This window comes from Acromyrmex echinatior, chromosome 3, assembly GCF_024713525.1.
Source record: "Acromyrmex echinatior isolate Ae372 chromosome 3, ASM2471352v2, whole genome shotgun sequence".
Lineage (NCBI taxonomy): Eukaryota > Metazoa > Arthropoda > Insecta > Hymenoptera > Formicidae > Acromyrmex > Acromyrmex echinatior.
The window spans coordinates 17,135,124-17,154,179 of NC_141854.1; the positions used below are offsets into that span (position 1 = coordinate 17,135,124).

The 19,056-nt window shown below is 30.9% G+C and overlaps 1 protein-coding gene across 12 annotated transcripts in view; it reads right to left on the reverse strand.

The window, feature by feature from the left end:
- The window catches only part of AMPdeam (AMP deaminase), a 33,720-nt gene that overhangs the window by 8,247 nt on the left and 6,417 nt on the right, over positions 1-19,056 (reverse strand). For 4 of the 12 annotated variants that reach the window (XM_011063629.2, XM_011063612.2, XM_011063686.2 and 1 more), the window contains exon 3: positions 6,435-6,612. In XM_011063629.2, coding sequence (XP_011061931.2) covers positions 6,435-6,612 — 178 coding nt within the window. Of the gene's footprint in view, positions 1-922; positions 1,845-6,434; positions 6,613-7,207; positions 7,350-10,365; positions 10,383-11,652; positions 11,873-18,719; positions 18,885-19,056 lie in introns of those variants that run through there. The other 8 variants (XM_011063657.2, XM_011063644.2, XM_011063652.2 and 5 more) reach the window with 8 other exon arrangements.

A 19,056-nucleotide genomic window follows, 5' to 3' on the forward strand; every position in this document is an offset into this window, starting at 1 on the left:
TTAAATAAAATTATATAAAATTAAATAAAATTAAATGAAAATAAAAACGAAAAGTAATATAAAATTTTTTCAATATGTAAATGAAATTAATTCATGCGTGGAGAAGCAGGTAAAAGGATCTTGTATATTTCTATAAATATTATTTTTCAACCATTAACGTTTACAATATTTATGTACATGTATTCTTTTTTTCCACTTATATTTTTCATCAGTATTTTGCTATTTCATATTTTGTTTAATTTCAGTTGACAGATGGTTGTGAGATGCGGCGAAAGGTGTAACAAAATTTCGCGATGTAATAGCAGTGTGCTATACGATGCTGCGGTAAACGCAATTTATCACACCTTTGTATCTCCCCCCCACGCAATAAATCTCGCTAAGCACCACAGTTAAAAAGTTTATAGAAACACTCTAAAAATATCAGTTGATATAAAATCCATTGTATTAAATTCACACGCCGTGTGTAGGCGTTAATATTAATACCCACACGATGAGAATTACGTAGACGCATGATATTGTACTCACATTGATATTTGTTATATTCTATTTGAGTGACAAAAATGCCAAAATGTTATCAATTCACGATGCATTCGAATAAATATCTTAAAAAAAATGTATTCGTATTCTCCAAGATTCTTTAAATTTCCTTTTTCCTGAATCTCTTTTTGTAATCCTTGATAATCATTCAATGTTTCAGTTCTCTACGAAATTCAAATTCGTATCGCATGAATTATAAGGGCAACATGCAAGTAAGCGGAAATCAGTTGGATTAACAAATCTCACGGATTAAGAAAAGATCATAAATTTGAACCAAATTCTTGGAAGATCCTCAAATCGCGTATTGCGCGTTTCTGCGTCATCAATGCTGTTGACGCGGTGTTTAAGCGCAAGCAAGAAGCGTCCCTCTCTTCAATTAACTCACTCGCCAGCATCGAACGATCTCGTCCACAGTGTCGTTCGCGTAAGGATTAGTGTTGCTACAGTCTGATTATATCACGTTTTAAACGCGAGATTTCTTAGCTCGCTACATCTCTCACGCTATACCAATTACGTGGATCGAATGCATGTTGGTGCCGTTGCGTTGCAGTACGGACGCTTTCAAGCTCCAGTAATGTAATTACATCGCGCGTCGAGAGGATCGATAAATCAAAATATGTGATTCCCAAATCAAAGTAGAGAGCGGTTTAATATGATCTGAATAGAGTCCATTATACTTGTATCAAGCAAATGTTTGTTTTTATAAAAATAAACCTACAGAGCGATCAATGCAATTATCGACAATCATAATTGTCGAATTATGTTTGAATTATGTTTGATATCTTTTGTATTTAAAAAATGATAAAATTAATAATTAGATCATCTTCGCGGATCTTCCGTCGCAGGACGCTAATTCTCCATGGAGATCGTGTGGCTACGCTGGAATATTAAACACTGCATACCGTGATCGAACTCGATTACAGTTTCATCGGATCCCGGTGATTTGAAATAATCTCTATAATCATAACGACGACGGTTTAGCGTGAGGTCCATTTCTCGTATCTTGCAGATCACCGGTTATTAATACCGGTTTTCGATACGGAACACGGCGCGCGGCACACGAGCCTCGTGCGAACGTTACCTAAAACCTCCTTCACGCGCATGTAACCGTGCCGGAAGTCACGTACCCCGCCGGGTGTACGTCCGGCATCAACGACGGTCGCACGAGCACTGAACGGGTGGCCGTGGAGGGCGGCTGATCGCGGGCAACCCCTTCGACCCACCCCCGCGCTCGGATCGAGCCGCGGACCCACCGCGTTTCACAGTGGTCTCCAATTGCATGTAAAAACGGCCGATACATGGTTTCCGTTTACATGACGTAACTTCCCTACATTGCACATTGTATCCTTTGTGCATGCTCAATGCGGCAATGCATTAAAATCGTACTCTCTAAAACTTTTAGAGTGGATTGTCTCTCTCTGAAGAATGAAATCTCACTCTAAAGCCCGGTTAGGTTCTATATATGTAAAATCTTAAATTTAAGTTTCGGTTCAATTTACTCTTCATCCTTTTCTAATTTTAGATTGGAAAAACGATGAGGAGTAAGTTGATACTGAGATTGAAGTTAACCTTACGCTTCTCATCTTTTTCTAAAATTGGAAAAAGATAAGGAGTAAGTTGAACCGAGATTAAAGTTAATCTTACATTTGTGAAAACTGGGCGTAAAAACTGAACCAATCTTTTTCAAGACTGGCCTAATTTTCATTCTTTAGAGTGAGATTCTACTCCAAAGAATTTAGAGAGTATAGCGTGATAAATTAAATAAACGATAATAAATACGCACGCATATTTATTATCGTTTATTTAATTACTACTTAGGTACTCTCCAGTATTTTATCTTTTGCGTTATTTCTCTCTAAAGATCATACATCGCCGTCGCAAAATATACATTGCTTTTCGCTTCAATATCATTGAAGTATATCGTGAGTACTTCTAGTTAGGGACAACAGATAGAAATGTGAATGAGATGAAACTATCTTGAATAAGCTTATTGCCTTTGTTTCGTGACGAAAATCAATTACAATAAATTTTTGAAGCAGAGATCGTTATACAGGGTCGCAACAAGGTCTGTTTGACAAATACACAAAAGCGCGTCTCATCTGTCGATGAGCTAAGAACTTATTAGTTCTTTTCACAGCTCGCGAATCAATCTTTTTCGCCATACCCTTTGATTGTCTACTGGGATAATTTTATTTTTAAATAAGCATTAACGATGACATACATTTCGAATTGAACTATCGTGTTACATTAAGTATCTCGAGGCCAAACAAGCATACGTCCCGCGTTGAATTATTGATCGCAGCTTTATTGGCTGCAGCAACGAGAATTCTGTTCACGTCGACGACGACGACGATTTTATCGGTGATCAACGGCCGTCTCAAGGTAATCCGCAGTTTTCATGTGTAATTGGTAAACAAAGATTGCGTAGTCGATCTAAATAACACACGAATACGCTCCTCTTTTCTCAATACTTAGTATCGCTGTAAGTATATCAATGTAAATACATTTGCAATCATGTGGCATATTTGTAAATAATAATGTGTATTCAGTTAAATATGTTTCACTGCTCGTCCTTCATATGGCTTTTAAATGATTAATATTGTAATTTGAAATGACCAGTCGAAAAAGAAAGAGAGAGCTCACCATTTATTGAACGCTCTGGGAAAATCCCCTCAAGCACTTTGGCAAAAATAAATACACAGTTAAAATAAAATAAAAAAAAAAAGAATAAGGCGCATAAAACCAGATTACAAAATAAATCGAAATGTCAAAGCGAAAAAATATAAAAATGTAAGATAAAAAAAATTAAATTTGAAGTGAGTAAAGTCGCTCTTGAATACACACAATTGAATGCGAGAAAATAATAATAATATCTGAGAGTATCTTAAAAATTGTTTTTTAAGCAAGTAGTTGTAACAATTGACTTTAAATAAAGCAAATCGAGAGAAAGAGATTGATTAAAAATAATATAAATAATATATAAATGTTGCATAGTTCCCCCTTTTTTTGTAAATAATTAAATTTTAGTCCATAAATAAACTTTACCAATAGTGCTGTTTAATTAATTAAATTAAAATTTTAATGTAATACTCAAATATTGTATTTCGAACTTAATTATACACTCAATCAAACTATCGTATATATTATATCGACAGATACAAAACGTATGAATACAAAATCGGTAAGGCACCAGTGTTCACATATAAATATGCGTCTAAATTTAGAATTCTCTATACCCTTACAGAAATTTAATATTATAAGGTATGAATTAATTATTTTTTAGAGTATGAACAGCACTAATTATTAGTGCTTTTTATATTCCTAATAAGTACTTAATTACTGTTTTCCAGTATCCAATTTCTGTAAAGAATATTAACAATTCTCAATATATATGTATTTAACATAACAATTATAACAATATTACAAAATTAGAAATCCAGCCAGTGTGATTTAATTCAATATTGCGCCAAAACTAAAATAATATCAACATTTCATTGTTATAATTTTCATAGTAATTCTCAGTAATAAGTATCTCTAAGGATATAACACAAATCCTCTATATATATATATATATATATATATATATATATATATGTGTGTGTGTATGTATGTGTATAGTATAGATATAATATAAAACAGTTGGGTATTATTAAAAAAAAAATTTTTCGAAAATGTAGAAAGCAATTCAAAAGACGTAGGAATTCGAAGGAACGCAGAACTGTCTCACTGAATAGCAATGCGACATTTCTCGCGTAAAATTCGCAAAATGTCTGCCTCGACCGTTCCAGTTAAGACGTGGGCGGCGTGACCTACCAGTCTCTATCTATTCGTTTATATCCTTCGCTTGGATCTACATAATACATCACGGTACCGGTAAAATATCTAACGACGATAATAATTCCGAACTGGTTCGCGCGAACGCAAACCTGACGAACATTGCCGAGTTGGCAATTCCATTAGTATACATAAAACATCGTATATAAAACATTTTCTCATTATTATGCGATAACACAGGAAGTGTAACAGCTATCCCTAAGTGTTGCATCAACGTCCAATTATCGACAAAATGGTTTCTGGTTTGTTCTTATTTCAAAATGGTCTTAAGTAACTCTTTAAGATTTCTAATTACGGCTCTATAGGCAGTATTCATAATCGATTCTTATATTTAAGACTGTCTGAACCAATGAGAAATCTGTATTAGCATCTTGAAACATTATTATTTAAGACGATCCTAAATATAAGATTTTAACTATGAATACTGTACTGTAATAATTCATGACATTTAAGACTTCACTTAAGACGGTCTTAAATATAAAAACCGCCTATAAATACCGGCCTATGACTACAAATATAGCTGCCATACTCATATTAACTATTTACAACCATAAAATATTTACGAATATATTTATTACGCAAAATATTCCTCGAATTTTTCAGATTTTCTGACCAGTGAATTTAGAAATCATTTTCCTCCTTTATCTTTTAAATAAATTCCCGCCTAAAGCTTAGGTAAGAATTAGTAAAGAGCATTTAATATTCCTTCAACAGAGAAGAAAGCTAATTCAGAATATTTCTTGGCAGAGATATCTTCACGTTAAAAATCGATCTCGCATCTCACGATTAATACGATGATTCCATAATAGTATACAAAATACTATACAAAAAACTATACAAAAAATACTATACATAATACTATACAAAAAATAAGCAATCTTCTATCTACGTTCCTTAATTTCTGTAAAAAACTTTCTAACGGATTATGATGATTATCTACCCGACGTAATCTCGTTTAGACATACAGCGTGATTTCGAAAACAGAACGTTTATATCGTTTAAGATACAAGAAACACGATATTTTTTCAAACGTCTTATCTTTTGAAAAAGGTTTTTCCAAATGTCGTTGCTATTCTAAAAATAATTTCGATTTATATTTCTAGCGATGTTCAGCAAATTTTAATTTAAAATGTCTAAGACTTAAATTTGCGTTGCAGACACCCTGTATAGTATAATCTAGCTGTGGCTTGGTTTTACTAGATACTCGATCGCGTACGTATTACCTCGTATATACAGCCAAGTACTTTATACCCTTCGATATAGCGATAATACTTTAGTGCCTTTCGCACAGTCGTAAATATATCGCGATCTCAGTTTTATAGCCGCCTGCTTATCAGTATCATCGTATCCCTTGAAATTATAATTTTTTCGGAGAGAAATAATTATCTAAACTTACTGATCATCTAAAATAAAATCATTTAAATTAGTTGAAATCAACCCTTCTATTCAAGATGTAATATATAAACTTTACACATTAGGGGTTGACGTACTAGAACATAAAATATAAAATATATCTGTCATTTTTTCGATAAATTTTATATTAAATAAAGTTGGAAATTTTTTGAAAAAGTCATTGCAAAATTTCCCTCTAAATAAAAAGAAAAATATATTAAAATACTTTTCTTTTCATCAGAGAGAAATTTTTCATCAATGCTTTTCAAAAAAACTTCCAACTTTGTTCAATATAAAACTTGTTGAAGAAACAGCTCTGGTCTTTAGATTATGGTGGCTTCTTGTTTTGATGATGAGTGACATTTTTTAAATTTTATTTGATAAATACAACAACTCTTTCGCGTTTAATAAATTTAATAATAATTTTTTTTTATTCGTATTATATAATTGATACAACTGGAATCAATTTTTGCGAGGATATATTTCAATTAAAATATATTTAAATCAGAATTATATTACAAATTAAAATGTAAAATTTAAGAAACTAAAATATTGTACATATGTATAAGGTTATAAGTATAATTTCGTAAGTTTTTACTTGAACCAATTTGAATTGTGTAAGTAAACCAAAAAATGCTATAAAAATGCATGCAATCGGAATAAATACTCACTTGACAGTCAATTGTCGTTGGATCAGAAGCTTCTTCTCGATCTGTTCGATCGGGAATTGAGGTACTTCATAGGGAGCTGAAATCTCATTTGGCAGCTCGTGAGATGCAAGTCTCAAGTTATTGCTGGCGCCTGCAGCGCTACTACCACCCTCGATGCCAAAAACTGGGCTTTCGCTACCTGCATCAGAAATAAAATAATTTTGTTTAAATGAGATTCGCTAATAAAGAATGATCTGCTTAGTTTGTTTACCTAGAAAAAAAACCTATTACAATATATTGAAAATATCTTCTCTACGGTAATACAAAATTCTGAATTAAATCAATAACAAATTTTTATTTTTAGTTAAATGTACGAAATTTTATATTATTTTATTTTGTTATGTTAACATTATTACTTCTACATATTTTATTGCTTTTTATCATTTGCTCCTTTATGTGCATTTCAAAGTTTACGTACAAATATAAATGTGCCACGATGTTAATTAAAAAACAATATACGCGGAAAGCATACATGTCTTAGTTAGAGAATTTAAAGCACGTATTATTATAAGTGATATCAAAACGTGATAGAATTTGATGATTTCCTAAACATCTTATATACTATACTATAATAATTCATACAAACATAAAAATTTGTGATACATAAACATTACAAAATTTATATGTATTTTATATTATTTATCTTTAAATGTTTTCTCGTTTAAAGATAATGAACATAAAATAAATTGCGATAAAAATTGGAGGAAGATTGAAATTTATAATTATCGATTTACCATTATTTACATAGTCCATGGCTTGTCCTGTTTTCTGCAACCACTCGGTAACAGAATTATGCTTGTACATGGCAAGAATTTCGTTCTCATTTCCCATTTCGAAAATATCAATCGTTTTCATCAATATGAACTGTTAACGTTCCTGCAATCATTTTCCAGTTTTACGATATATTCGTGTTTATATACCGTCATACGAAAAGCTCAAAATGATCGATCTCTAACTCGCAAGATATTAAACATAGATATATAAGAAACTTAAGATAATTAATGTTTATTAATTAATAATTAATTACATAAGAAACTTAAAATAATTTAATCTAATCCGATAAATAGATTAACCGAAAATACACGTTTTTATGTTATAATTTTAAAAAATTCATTACCGAACATCTACAAATATAAAGTAATGCCTGCCAACTAGTTATAAATGCAATTAGCAAGTTACGGCCGTAATTAGTAACTGTTCGCTGAATTTAAATAAAACAAGCAACTAGCGATTGATTTCGAAATATGAATAGTTAATAATTGTTGGTGAAGAATTATACACAATTCATCATCAAATTTTCTCTCAAGTGCCAAAGTACATATCCCGGAAATTTTTTCATGCTGAACACGATACCGTTAACAGAATTTGTGTAGAACGTCAGAATTTTAAATAAATTTGGATGAAAAGAGCAAAAATGGTATGTTTTCATCATTTTCAACATTTTTTGCGGCAAAACTTATTTCTAAATAATAAAGTCTAGGATATATAAAAATATAATTCAAAAGTTTTCGAATAAATTTTAGTTCATTGTATGATTTATTATCATTAGTTATGACTGTTTGAATAATTATATAGAAAGTCTGAAATTTATACAACCATAACTTGATGATAAGAATAAATCGTATAATCATGAACTAAATTTATTTAAAACTTTTAAATTTTGTATGTGTATTTTTAAATTCTGAATTTTATATAAAAACGAGTTTTTGTTTTGCCGTAAAAATATTGAATATGGTAAAAAATGTCATTTTTTTTTGCTTATTTCACTGCAGTTTATTTTGTCGTTGGAAAAATTTATGTGTCCGTATGATCTGCTATATTTGCTTCCGAAAAGAAAATCATTTTAATTTTCTTTCTGCAATTTGAAAAAAAAACTTTTCAAAACTAATATATTTTTTAAAACTATAATATAATGGGATCTACATTTTTTATACTTTTATATGACTCCTTAAATTAAAAAATATTTTTAGAATCAAAATTTTGATTAAGCATTTCATAAATATTTAAAAAGTATATAACATTTGACATTAATATTTTTTGAAAAAGGGGGAGGGTCATGAGGGTCCTCCCTCATGGATCCAGCCATTGAATGCTAAATTCTGTCAATCGTGTTCAACATGAAAAGATCTTTGATGACATTTCAGAGAAAAAAGTAATTTTTTGTCAAATTGTGTCATAAATTGCCATAAATAATTTTTTTCAATCAGTTGCACGATTGATGCTGGTTAATTTTAATTGAATATTATTTCGATACTCTTCTAAAGAGGGTCACTAGTTTAACAACGATGGCACTTCCGCGGGAGACATATCATTCTCCCACGATATGATCAATGAATCAATGAGCTCGCCGCGACCCTCGACAAATTTACAAAGAGCCGCGGTGCCGAGTTATTAATAGAATGCACCATGACGAGTACTGTTGTTTTCGTTCATCAAACCAACGATTGTTCTCGTCTTCGACGCCGCTATGTTCGCCGCGAGGGCAACTGCAATCTGTAGGTTTTACAAAAACAGACAAGACAACTATTACGAAGAATTTGTAACAAATGTTACAGACTTCCCAACGATCCACGCATAATAAACACTACTACACCTACGTCAGAGAACATGGATTAGGGTTGCGTCGAGGATAATTAGATTACGCGTGTACACGCCTGTTTCTCTGCGTCTAATTTGCATGAAATTGACACGAACGTATTCTTATAAACTATATAGGTGAATCATACAGTAGACAACAAGTTAACTGTACTTCTTTTTGCGTTCCAAATACGTGGTGTGCTGTTATCCTGTTTTTCATCTTTTCTAGCAATTTTTAAATTTATTCTTTCGCAAAAATCGCACTAATTTTGATATTAAACATGTTACATTATTGATTTTAATAGTAATATTATTAGATTTAACAATAATATTTATACGTTTTATACACAAGTAGAAACTACGGTTATTCATAGTTTAACAATCGTAATTTATGCCTAAAAATCTTTGTTCTAAAAAAAGATTTATAACTGTCTCAAAAATAGATTTACAAGACAAAATAACAGGTACAAACATTCCAATGTAAATCAATAACAAACTGTCGGCAGCAAAAATTTGCGGCACAATGTCAACAAGCCTTTCGTCCGAGCATCAACGATGACGGAGATGAAAACGTTGGCTTACACTATAAATAGTTGACCCAAAGAAATATTCTCAGCTTTTCCGTAAGGTCGGTACTCAAAAACCACCACATTTTTTCATCGTTTTCAACGTGGTGATTCACGCGCATAACAAGTCCACTTGTCTAAGTATGAGATACGATTTCACGAAGAATGGAAATTATCGCGTGACGCAGAATCCCTTTGATAAAATGCAATTGTTCTTGGATATATAAACCGTCATATGGATTTATTTTCATATCTCGGATTTTTTCACGTATCGTCTGCATGCAGAATTTCATTTAAACCGCATGTACGAGATAAACGCATTGCCGTTTTTGCTAATTAAGAAAACGTTATTTCCAGATCATGTCTGTAGAGAAAAATATATTTTAATTTATCAACGAATTCAGATCGAAAAAACAATTTACGTTTTCGGTCAAGTATATTCCAGGAACGTTGCGATTCGAGTGGTTAGAGTATTTTATTTTAAAGCAAAATAAATATAAAGTCTGGCACTTCAATTCACAGTTATTAAATTTATCTCAATATCTGTATAAAAAAAAAATGTCATGACCATCTGTGTAAGTGATTCGAGTGACTTATAAAGCAAGGATAAATGTCATGTAAAATTATATTTCTATTCGCCAGATATCACGAATCGCGACGCCGACTTATCTGTGACTTTAAATAACCGCAGATGCTACAATAATATATCCGAGTGTTCGAGAATAATATAAGAATTATCCGATACATACCGTCAGTATTAATGTCTATAAATATCTCTGTAATTCTTTTATACCCTATTCGCTTTGCGTTATCAAAGTCGATACTCGCGGTATTGAAGCTCCGAGAAAAAAAACGATATTCAAATTAAATCTCGCACGGGATGTCATAAGCTTGTTGCTCGTCTCAGCGAGCAAGTCAAGTGTGTCAATCTACGCTGTTTATTTACAGCCGTATTGATAATAAGAGTACCGTTCTGACGCAAATGATAATTAGTTGGACCAGTGATACATCTTATCAACGCAGAAAAAGCGAAGGGCCGCGTATTTATTATCGCGTAAATAAAACGTTCCTGTTGTAATGTGAGATGTTTACTTGGCGAGCGACTTTTGTGATCGACACATTTGAGGAGCGTGTTGCATCGACATCGATTAATGCTAACTTTGGTCAACTGGGGTCTTCTTGCTCTGTGATATACGGGCTATCACATAATAAAACACAAACATTGCATTATTTCTTATAGTTACAATTCTTTTATCTCAGAATTGTCGAAAGAGACTATCGATCGTGTCACATTTTAAAATTTCTTGGCTATAAATTAAAATTCTAAAAGGAAGATTTATTTTATAGATGCTATATGGCTATATAAATTTTGCAATAAATGATAATTTCTTATGTTTTTTTAAGATTCTATTTGAAAACAGCTTCGAGTATTTCATTCTCTAATTGGTCTCGTCTCTTTCATCAGCTTGTATAGTTGGCGTTCGAGTAGTAAAGATATTTCGTTTGATATATAATATTTTATTTTATTTTTATCACAAATCAAATTATTTTTATCAAAATAACATACAATGAAAAAAATTTACTAAATATTAGTACATATTTCTTTGAATAATACTAACTAAACAAACATTTATTCAATAAATAAATATTTACTCAATAAAATATAGATACAAAATTAATAATTTTATATCAAATAAATATACGTTTACATTTAGTAAATAGAACTATTCACACAAATATTTGTTACAATTTAGTGTTTTTTCAGTAAACGAAAAAATTCAAACTTCCTTTTACTATCTCGTAACATTCCTAACTTGCTATTATTAAAGATTAGTCAAGATTACTTAAGATTACTCAAAAAACAAAGAATGTTTCAAACATTCCGAATTCCAACGTCGACTACAATAATAAATATGCACTCTCAAAAGTATAACGATTTGTTTTAATTGCAAGCCCCAGATTGTAATGCCAATAATCAGACAAATCGCACGATCGATGCAACGCAAATTTAACATTTCTCTGAATAACACACAAACTTGTGAGATCCCCGAGGGATTACCCGATTTGTACGATGTCCGTTTTATCTATCACGGAGAAGTTTATAACAACTTCGCTCCACGGGAAAACGGAGCGCAACGCGAGATCGACGAGATGCGAGTTCGCTCTCGAGAGCTCTTACTCTCTCCCTCGAAAGAGAAAGAAACTTTACTGCGTGTGTTTAGTCGACGACGCGTCGGGGGGCACTGACCATATCAACTGGTCTGTGAGTGTCGAATGCACTGACTATGCCAGGGTGAGAAGGGAGGGAATACTTGATGGTAGTATCTTGGCGGTGGAACCGCATTGCGGAATCCGCGTGTGTACGCTGCACACGCGTGCGAAACTCGTGCACGCAATACAAATTAATTCATTATGAAGGCTATAATTATTTAATAAGACTATGCACTTGTATATAAATACAGAACAATGTAAAACATAGCAGACAAAGAAGCTTTTAAGACCGTAACATGAGTACACAGTAAATAGGAAATGGAAGTCGATCAAGCTGGATCTTTAGTACTGAAATTCAATGTGAATTTTTATATATATATATATATATATACCCGATATAAAGTTTGAATCCTATTACAACCTGGCAGCGTTTATGTTAAAAAAAAAATAGTTGAACATAGAATCGGAGCATAAAAAACATTTCTGATATTAAAAACATAATAAAAAAATCAATTTTGCGACTAATTATTATAAATGAATTATTCAATATTGACTCATATTGACTATAAAAGAAAACTGATTACTCCGAATCGATTCAATAAGAAAAATAACAGAAAAAACAAATAACTTTTTGCAAAAATGTGATTATATATTATAAATTATTTAAAATAATTTAAAGTAAAAAACAATTGGAAAAAGTTGTAATGTTTTTTTGTCACTTTTTCCGTAAAATTGATTGGCGTAATCAGTTTCTCTCTCTGTAATCAATACTTAATAATTCATTTATACAATTTAATTAAAAATACGTTCTTTTTAATGTTCTTTTTATGTTAAAAATGTTTCTTTATCCTATATCTAATGTTGCTTTTTTGCTTTTACTGTTAAGAAAAATAATTACTCAGTTTACATTTTCTTTTCAATTATCTTTAATAAAGAATTTACTTGTATTTTTAAAACATACTTATCACAAATTTTAGAAAAATTCATGTACTCAAAACAAAAGTTTATTTTTCTTTGAAGAATATTTTTATCAGAAATGGTTTGCTTATCTTATTTCCAAAATTGTTTTTTTTATTCTACTGTTAAGAAATTAGTGATTAGTTATCTTTTTTCTTTCAAGTAATAGTTATTTTTAGATAAAGAATTTCTTGGTAATATCTTAAAATATATTTATCATAAATTTCAGAGAAAAACTTATTATTATATATTCAAAACAAGAATTTATTTTCCTTTGAAGAATTTATAAAATTTTACCAAAGAAGCGACTTTAGAATAAGCAAATCAAATTTGTTTTAATTTAATAATCTTGATTACAATATTATAAACTTACTAGAGAATTCAGAATATATTTTAAATAAATTCATTGTTTGTAGTGATTTTATGAATTTGCAGATGTCTGAATTTTTGAAATACTTGAAAAAGGTAAGTAATATTTAAAGCCCCCCAGTCTCGAAAGTCACATAACATCACATATATACTTGTAGTTTCACATAAACATATTTATATAAAAGAAACATATAACTGCACTTGATATCCGAGATAGTATTGTGTCTCTTGATACATACGTATATTTTTCCATGTGCACATTTTAACACATCAAAGAAAATATAGTACTCGGACAAAACTCGAGAGATAAATCCGTTAGGATTTATTCAAAAAATATCTATGAAAAAATCTTTTTGAGAAATATTTTGGGTGATACTTAAGATTTTTAAGTGTTTAAAATTAAAACTAATAAAATCTAAGGTAATTTGATTAAAATTATAGGCACGTAACGACGTAAGGCCATAAAACTCGGCGAGAGTTTTGGAACTGGATTCATGCCACTTGTCCATATTATCAATGTATTAATATCCGACTTATTCACGACTTGCACACGCTCGTAGATACTAGAGAAACTTGGCACAAATACCTTGCAACGCACAGCGAGCGAAACGTGTGTTAAATACGCACGTTGGTATTTTCAATAATAATACATTCGCGGACACTACACTCTCATGATGTGTACATATGCTCATTCTTGTGGTGACCCACATCTCACGGTGCGACACACACGATCATTATGTATTATACATGCGTATCTGCGTGGGTGTTCCGAAGCATAGATTACACACGAGCGATAAAACAGCTCAAGAGACGTACGTTTAAAAGGCCATCTATTGTTGACAATTGTACAGCGTAAATAATGCGTGACCGTTCAAAAAACATCACCTTTGTAACTCTAGAGCAGAGCTTTAATAAATATAAGATATAAGATATATGTTTTCTTGTCACGCCTCGAATGTTGCATATTTATCTCTTCCTCTTGTTTTGTATTCGATACTCACTTAAGACATAAATCTAACACTGTTATAGGCGGTGTTATAGGCAATTTAACATTTTAATTTATGCCTCGTAAAGAAGAATTAATCAATAAAAAGAATAAATCTTAGATATTTTTTTAAATCTTACAAAAATATGTAGTCAACGTTAACTTTCCATCAGAAATTTCTTATAAATAAATATGTATACATTTCAAAAAGCAGATATTGAATTATTGCACAAGTTATTCCACAAGGAAAACTAGAAAGTTTTGAAAATGAGAAACGCTTGAAAATGAAAGAATCAGAGAAACTGCGATAACTTTCTGGGATTCGTCATCGTGAATAAATTATTTAAAAACGACAGAGTGGCAATATTTATTAATAGTACAATCAATATTTATGTCAATTTATATTACATGAAATGGTTGTATCAACAGTAAATCTTCGTACTGTCCAAATAAAATCTGACATGTAGATATTTCAAAATGTATAAAATGAATTATTAATTGTTAAATTAATTATTAAATGTAAAAGTTATGATGAAAAGTGAGCACAATTTTTTCTCGACAAATAAATATTAATTATTTTTCATCATAGTACATATCGTGATGCATATTATTTTTTTTTTAACAACTGACAAACTCATGAATTATTTTAGCGTGTGATGCACTCTTACTAATTTAATTACGGCGCCATTCTTGTGTCGTGCCGAACGGTTTTCGCGTGCATCAAACGCGGCAGCTGAACTAATTAGTGTTTACTGTCGCGATCCGTGCAAGGAATTTCCTCCAATCGGTGTCACGGCATCATGCAATCCGTACCACGAATCATGAAAACGTTACATTCCTGGAATTAAATATCCTTACGCAAATGTATTTGGACCTCTGCTTAAAACCAAATTGATCAACTTCATCAAATTAAAGTAGAACAAATTAATAAAAAGACATGATCATATTACAAATTAATCTGGCGTTAAAATAAAGAAATTGATAAAAAATGGAATTAATCAATTTAATTTCAGAGAGGCTAATCTTAAGGTCTCTAAGAGGCAGTTTAACACATTTATTCAAAAATTTAATTTAAAAAAAAACGTGTCACCTAATTTACCTCGACATCGCGTGCGTTAAACAAAGATGATTACACTTAATATTCATGTTCATTTATATTTATGTACAATATTACTCATATTTATGCTTATTTTTATTTATATTTATTTTTGTAGTGCTTCTTTCGGTAATCATTTTCAAACATTAAGATTTCTCTGCTGAGATCTTTTAACCTTGACATTTACCATCCAGAATGAAGTCTTGAGTCAGCTGTATATTTTGAATGAAATAAGGGTCGCTTTTGGCGCAGAAGACCTTCAAAAAATGCAGGTAATTTAAAATCATATTCTCTATGCAAATTAAAATCAAGACAAACTGCACAAATTTTTAATAAGTTATTATTCGCCTATCTTATATCAGATAAATAATCAATGGTCTTATGTTTAATGTTAAATCTTACGTTTATATCGAATGTGCCGTTTTATCTCCAGGAAGATCAGTTATATAAATAAATAAGTTCAGATTAAACAGCTCGCGATCAGATTAAAAAAAAAAATTTTTTTTTATTATTTTAAACCTACTTTGTAAATCTCATAAAACAAAGTTACTTAAAACATTTTTTTAATGTACATATACATATATATATATATATGTATATATATATTATATATATATATACCATAGATATATAGATACCACAGATATAATATATTATGTTATCTCGTAGGTACTCAAGCAGAACAACAAGTTATTATAATATCAAAATGATGTCAAAATGATTCCAAAATAATCATAAAAAGTCATTTTTCAATCGTTTCCGATTCATTTTAATGTCATTTTGACGTTATCATAACTTGTTGTTCTATTTGAGTATTTTCTCATAGATATCTCATAGATGCAAGATAATTACGAGATAACATAATAGATTATATAAAATAAATAAAACGAACTCACAACGTTAAAAGCGAATTAAGTAGATAGTAGAATTTATTATTCCATTAAAACAGATTTGCTATCGCATGATAATGTTTATCGGATAATCTTGTCACGAAATTATGTTCAGTCGATTCTATAATAAATATCTGCGTTACACATGATGACCTATTTATAGATAAGCATGATGAACTATTTATAGATAAGCTTCATTGGAAGATTCATCACGAATGATTTCGCGACATTAAAATTGAAACTAATGTCGTATTAAATGAATCATAAATTTATAAGAGAATAAATGTTTATGCGCATGTAACCAGAATAAAGAAAATAGAATACACAGTAATAACAATTTTTATAAAAAAATATCTTTGAATACGTATGTTTCTTTACAGCTATGAATGTTTCAATAAACGATAAAAAATCGATTTTTCTTTATAAAAAAATTTCTATTTTTTGTACCCATTTTTTTAAATTTAAATATACTTGTAATTTTAAATATTTTTGCAATTAATTTTTCTCTAATTTCAAAAAATTCTTGAGTCTCAAAATTCTATTAAAATAAAGTTCTCTGATAATATTTGTAAAACTTTCAGCGACACAAAACATAATATTGCAAAAAAAGACAGTGTATTTAATACCAAACTAGCAAAGATAATTTTGATAACAAGAAAAATTTAATTATATCTCAACAGAAGCGAATCTCTTTCTCTCTTTTTCCAATGACTGTGGCTTTCATGAATATTCAACTAGCTATTATCGGCGATAATGATGTAACCGGCTCTAAGCTGCGGAAATTTCCTTGAAGCATCGGAAGAACAAGATCGAACGCTACAGTTATGTCTATTTACAGCAATCGCGTGAATTTGCGTGATTCAATTTCTGGCGGCCGGCGGTGCGACTAGCACGCGCCAAGACGAGTGGCATAGCGTAGACGTAGCCGCGGAAGAGATCAATACCGCACCTCCTTGGCACGGTTACCGTGGATCTCCGCATAGCACGTCCCAATCTTTTCTCAATCGAGAACGTCGACAACTTTTCGTTCTCGTCTGGCCTGTAGGACCTGGTCCTCGTGACAAAAATACCGCGCTGTGAGACGAAAATAAATCCGCGTCAATATTTTCGATACTCATGTAAACACTTAGGTGTGTAAACACTTAGGTTCGCAAAAGATGCAGAATATACTGTAGTGATTTCAGAATCAAAGAATTTGAATCAAGATTTAGATAAGGTTATAATTTTTACGGCTAATATCGTAACTGTATCTTCAATCATTCTCGATTGTATTTAATTTCCTCAACGCTATCTTGTCGATAATATTTTCTTAATGATTTCTACGTAATATAGAATTGCAACTTGTAAGCAATATTATGAAAGTTTATGTCGAGATGCTTGCATAAAAAGTAGTAAAATTATAATTCTTCTAAAAGTCTTGTAATTGGAATATTTTTCATTTTTAATTCTTATTTATATACGTAATATAAAATTGCATTTATAAGCAGTGTCATAAAAATTTATGTCGAGATGCTTGCGTAAAAAGTTTTGTAATTGGAATATTTTTCATTTCCGCTATCACTGTGTCGAAAGTAAAACTTCCAAATGCAAGCTTATTCTAATAAAATTGAAAAAAAAACTTCAGTATGTCAAAATACAATATATAAAAATAATTAAAACTTGTTTAATTAAATTTATACTCTTTGTTCACAGAATTTAAAAATATAAAAATTTCAAAATAGCATTCTCTGAAATTAATCAGTTTAACTATTTCACAATATTGGAAACGAGTACATTATAATTGCGTAATGGATAAACATCGACTTGTGCCTTGACCTTAACCATAAATATATAAGAATTACTTGAAATTCTTGAGTATTACATCATTCGAATGCGTTATATTATCGGTATAAAAAGTCCTAGCGTGATAATTCAAGCAGAACAAGAATAACCCAAACAATGCTAGAGCAATGTTTTCTTCAATCATTAAAATAATATAGTATCTCCAAGTTAGACACTAACTTGCATATATATTTATATGCAGGTTAAAATTATAATTTGCAGTTTTATTAATTCGATCGAAATAACAATTCGCCTAAACAATAATGAAGCAACATTTCCTTTAATTATTAAAATAACATCTCCGACTTGTACTGATGATAACGTGTATAATTTTCTGTTTTAATGAAGAGCTTTAGACATCTACGCTTCAGAAAGATAATAGTAATGACTCATAGTTAAGAAAATTCCGGAAAGACTTAAAAAAGACGCAAAAAATTGCGATTTTCTGCAACTTATAGTCACAATAATCTGACAATAAACACATTTCGCAATTAAGAGTATATGGACAAAGTGGCTCAGTTAGTTGTGTTATTAACAAGAGACACTGATGACACTACAAACACAAAGATTCGTCATCATTGTTATTTACATATGTTATTCACGTGGAATAATGCTCCCACGATGCAAGAATACCGTTATCTAAAACAATTTCACAATAAAGTGACGTCGACATAAATGCGTTTTGCCAATTAAATCGTTCCCGATATCAAGCGGTTATAAGAATCGCTACAGCACAATCCGATAGATACACGAGTCGTTCGCGCTCGCTTTTACCTTCATAAAATTCATCCAGATCGATCAGAAAATTCGACAGCCGCAAGGAACCAAGGAACGTTTCACTCTCCGAAGTGGTCACACCCCTGATTGACATTTTTCTCAGGTCACCCCAAGTCACGCGATCCTCGTTGCAGCGTAAATCGCACTACCGAAGATCCCTTACTTCGACAGAAAATTTATTAACTCGTTTCTCCTGATAATAAAAGATTCTTGAGAGATACTAGAGGATGCGGCGAATGAATTTTTTGCGATATCGCAGAAACTCTCAAGAAATACTGTAATCGTTCGCAAGAGATACGACGATAGATATATCGAGCTCGATACTAGCAAAATG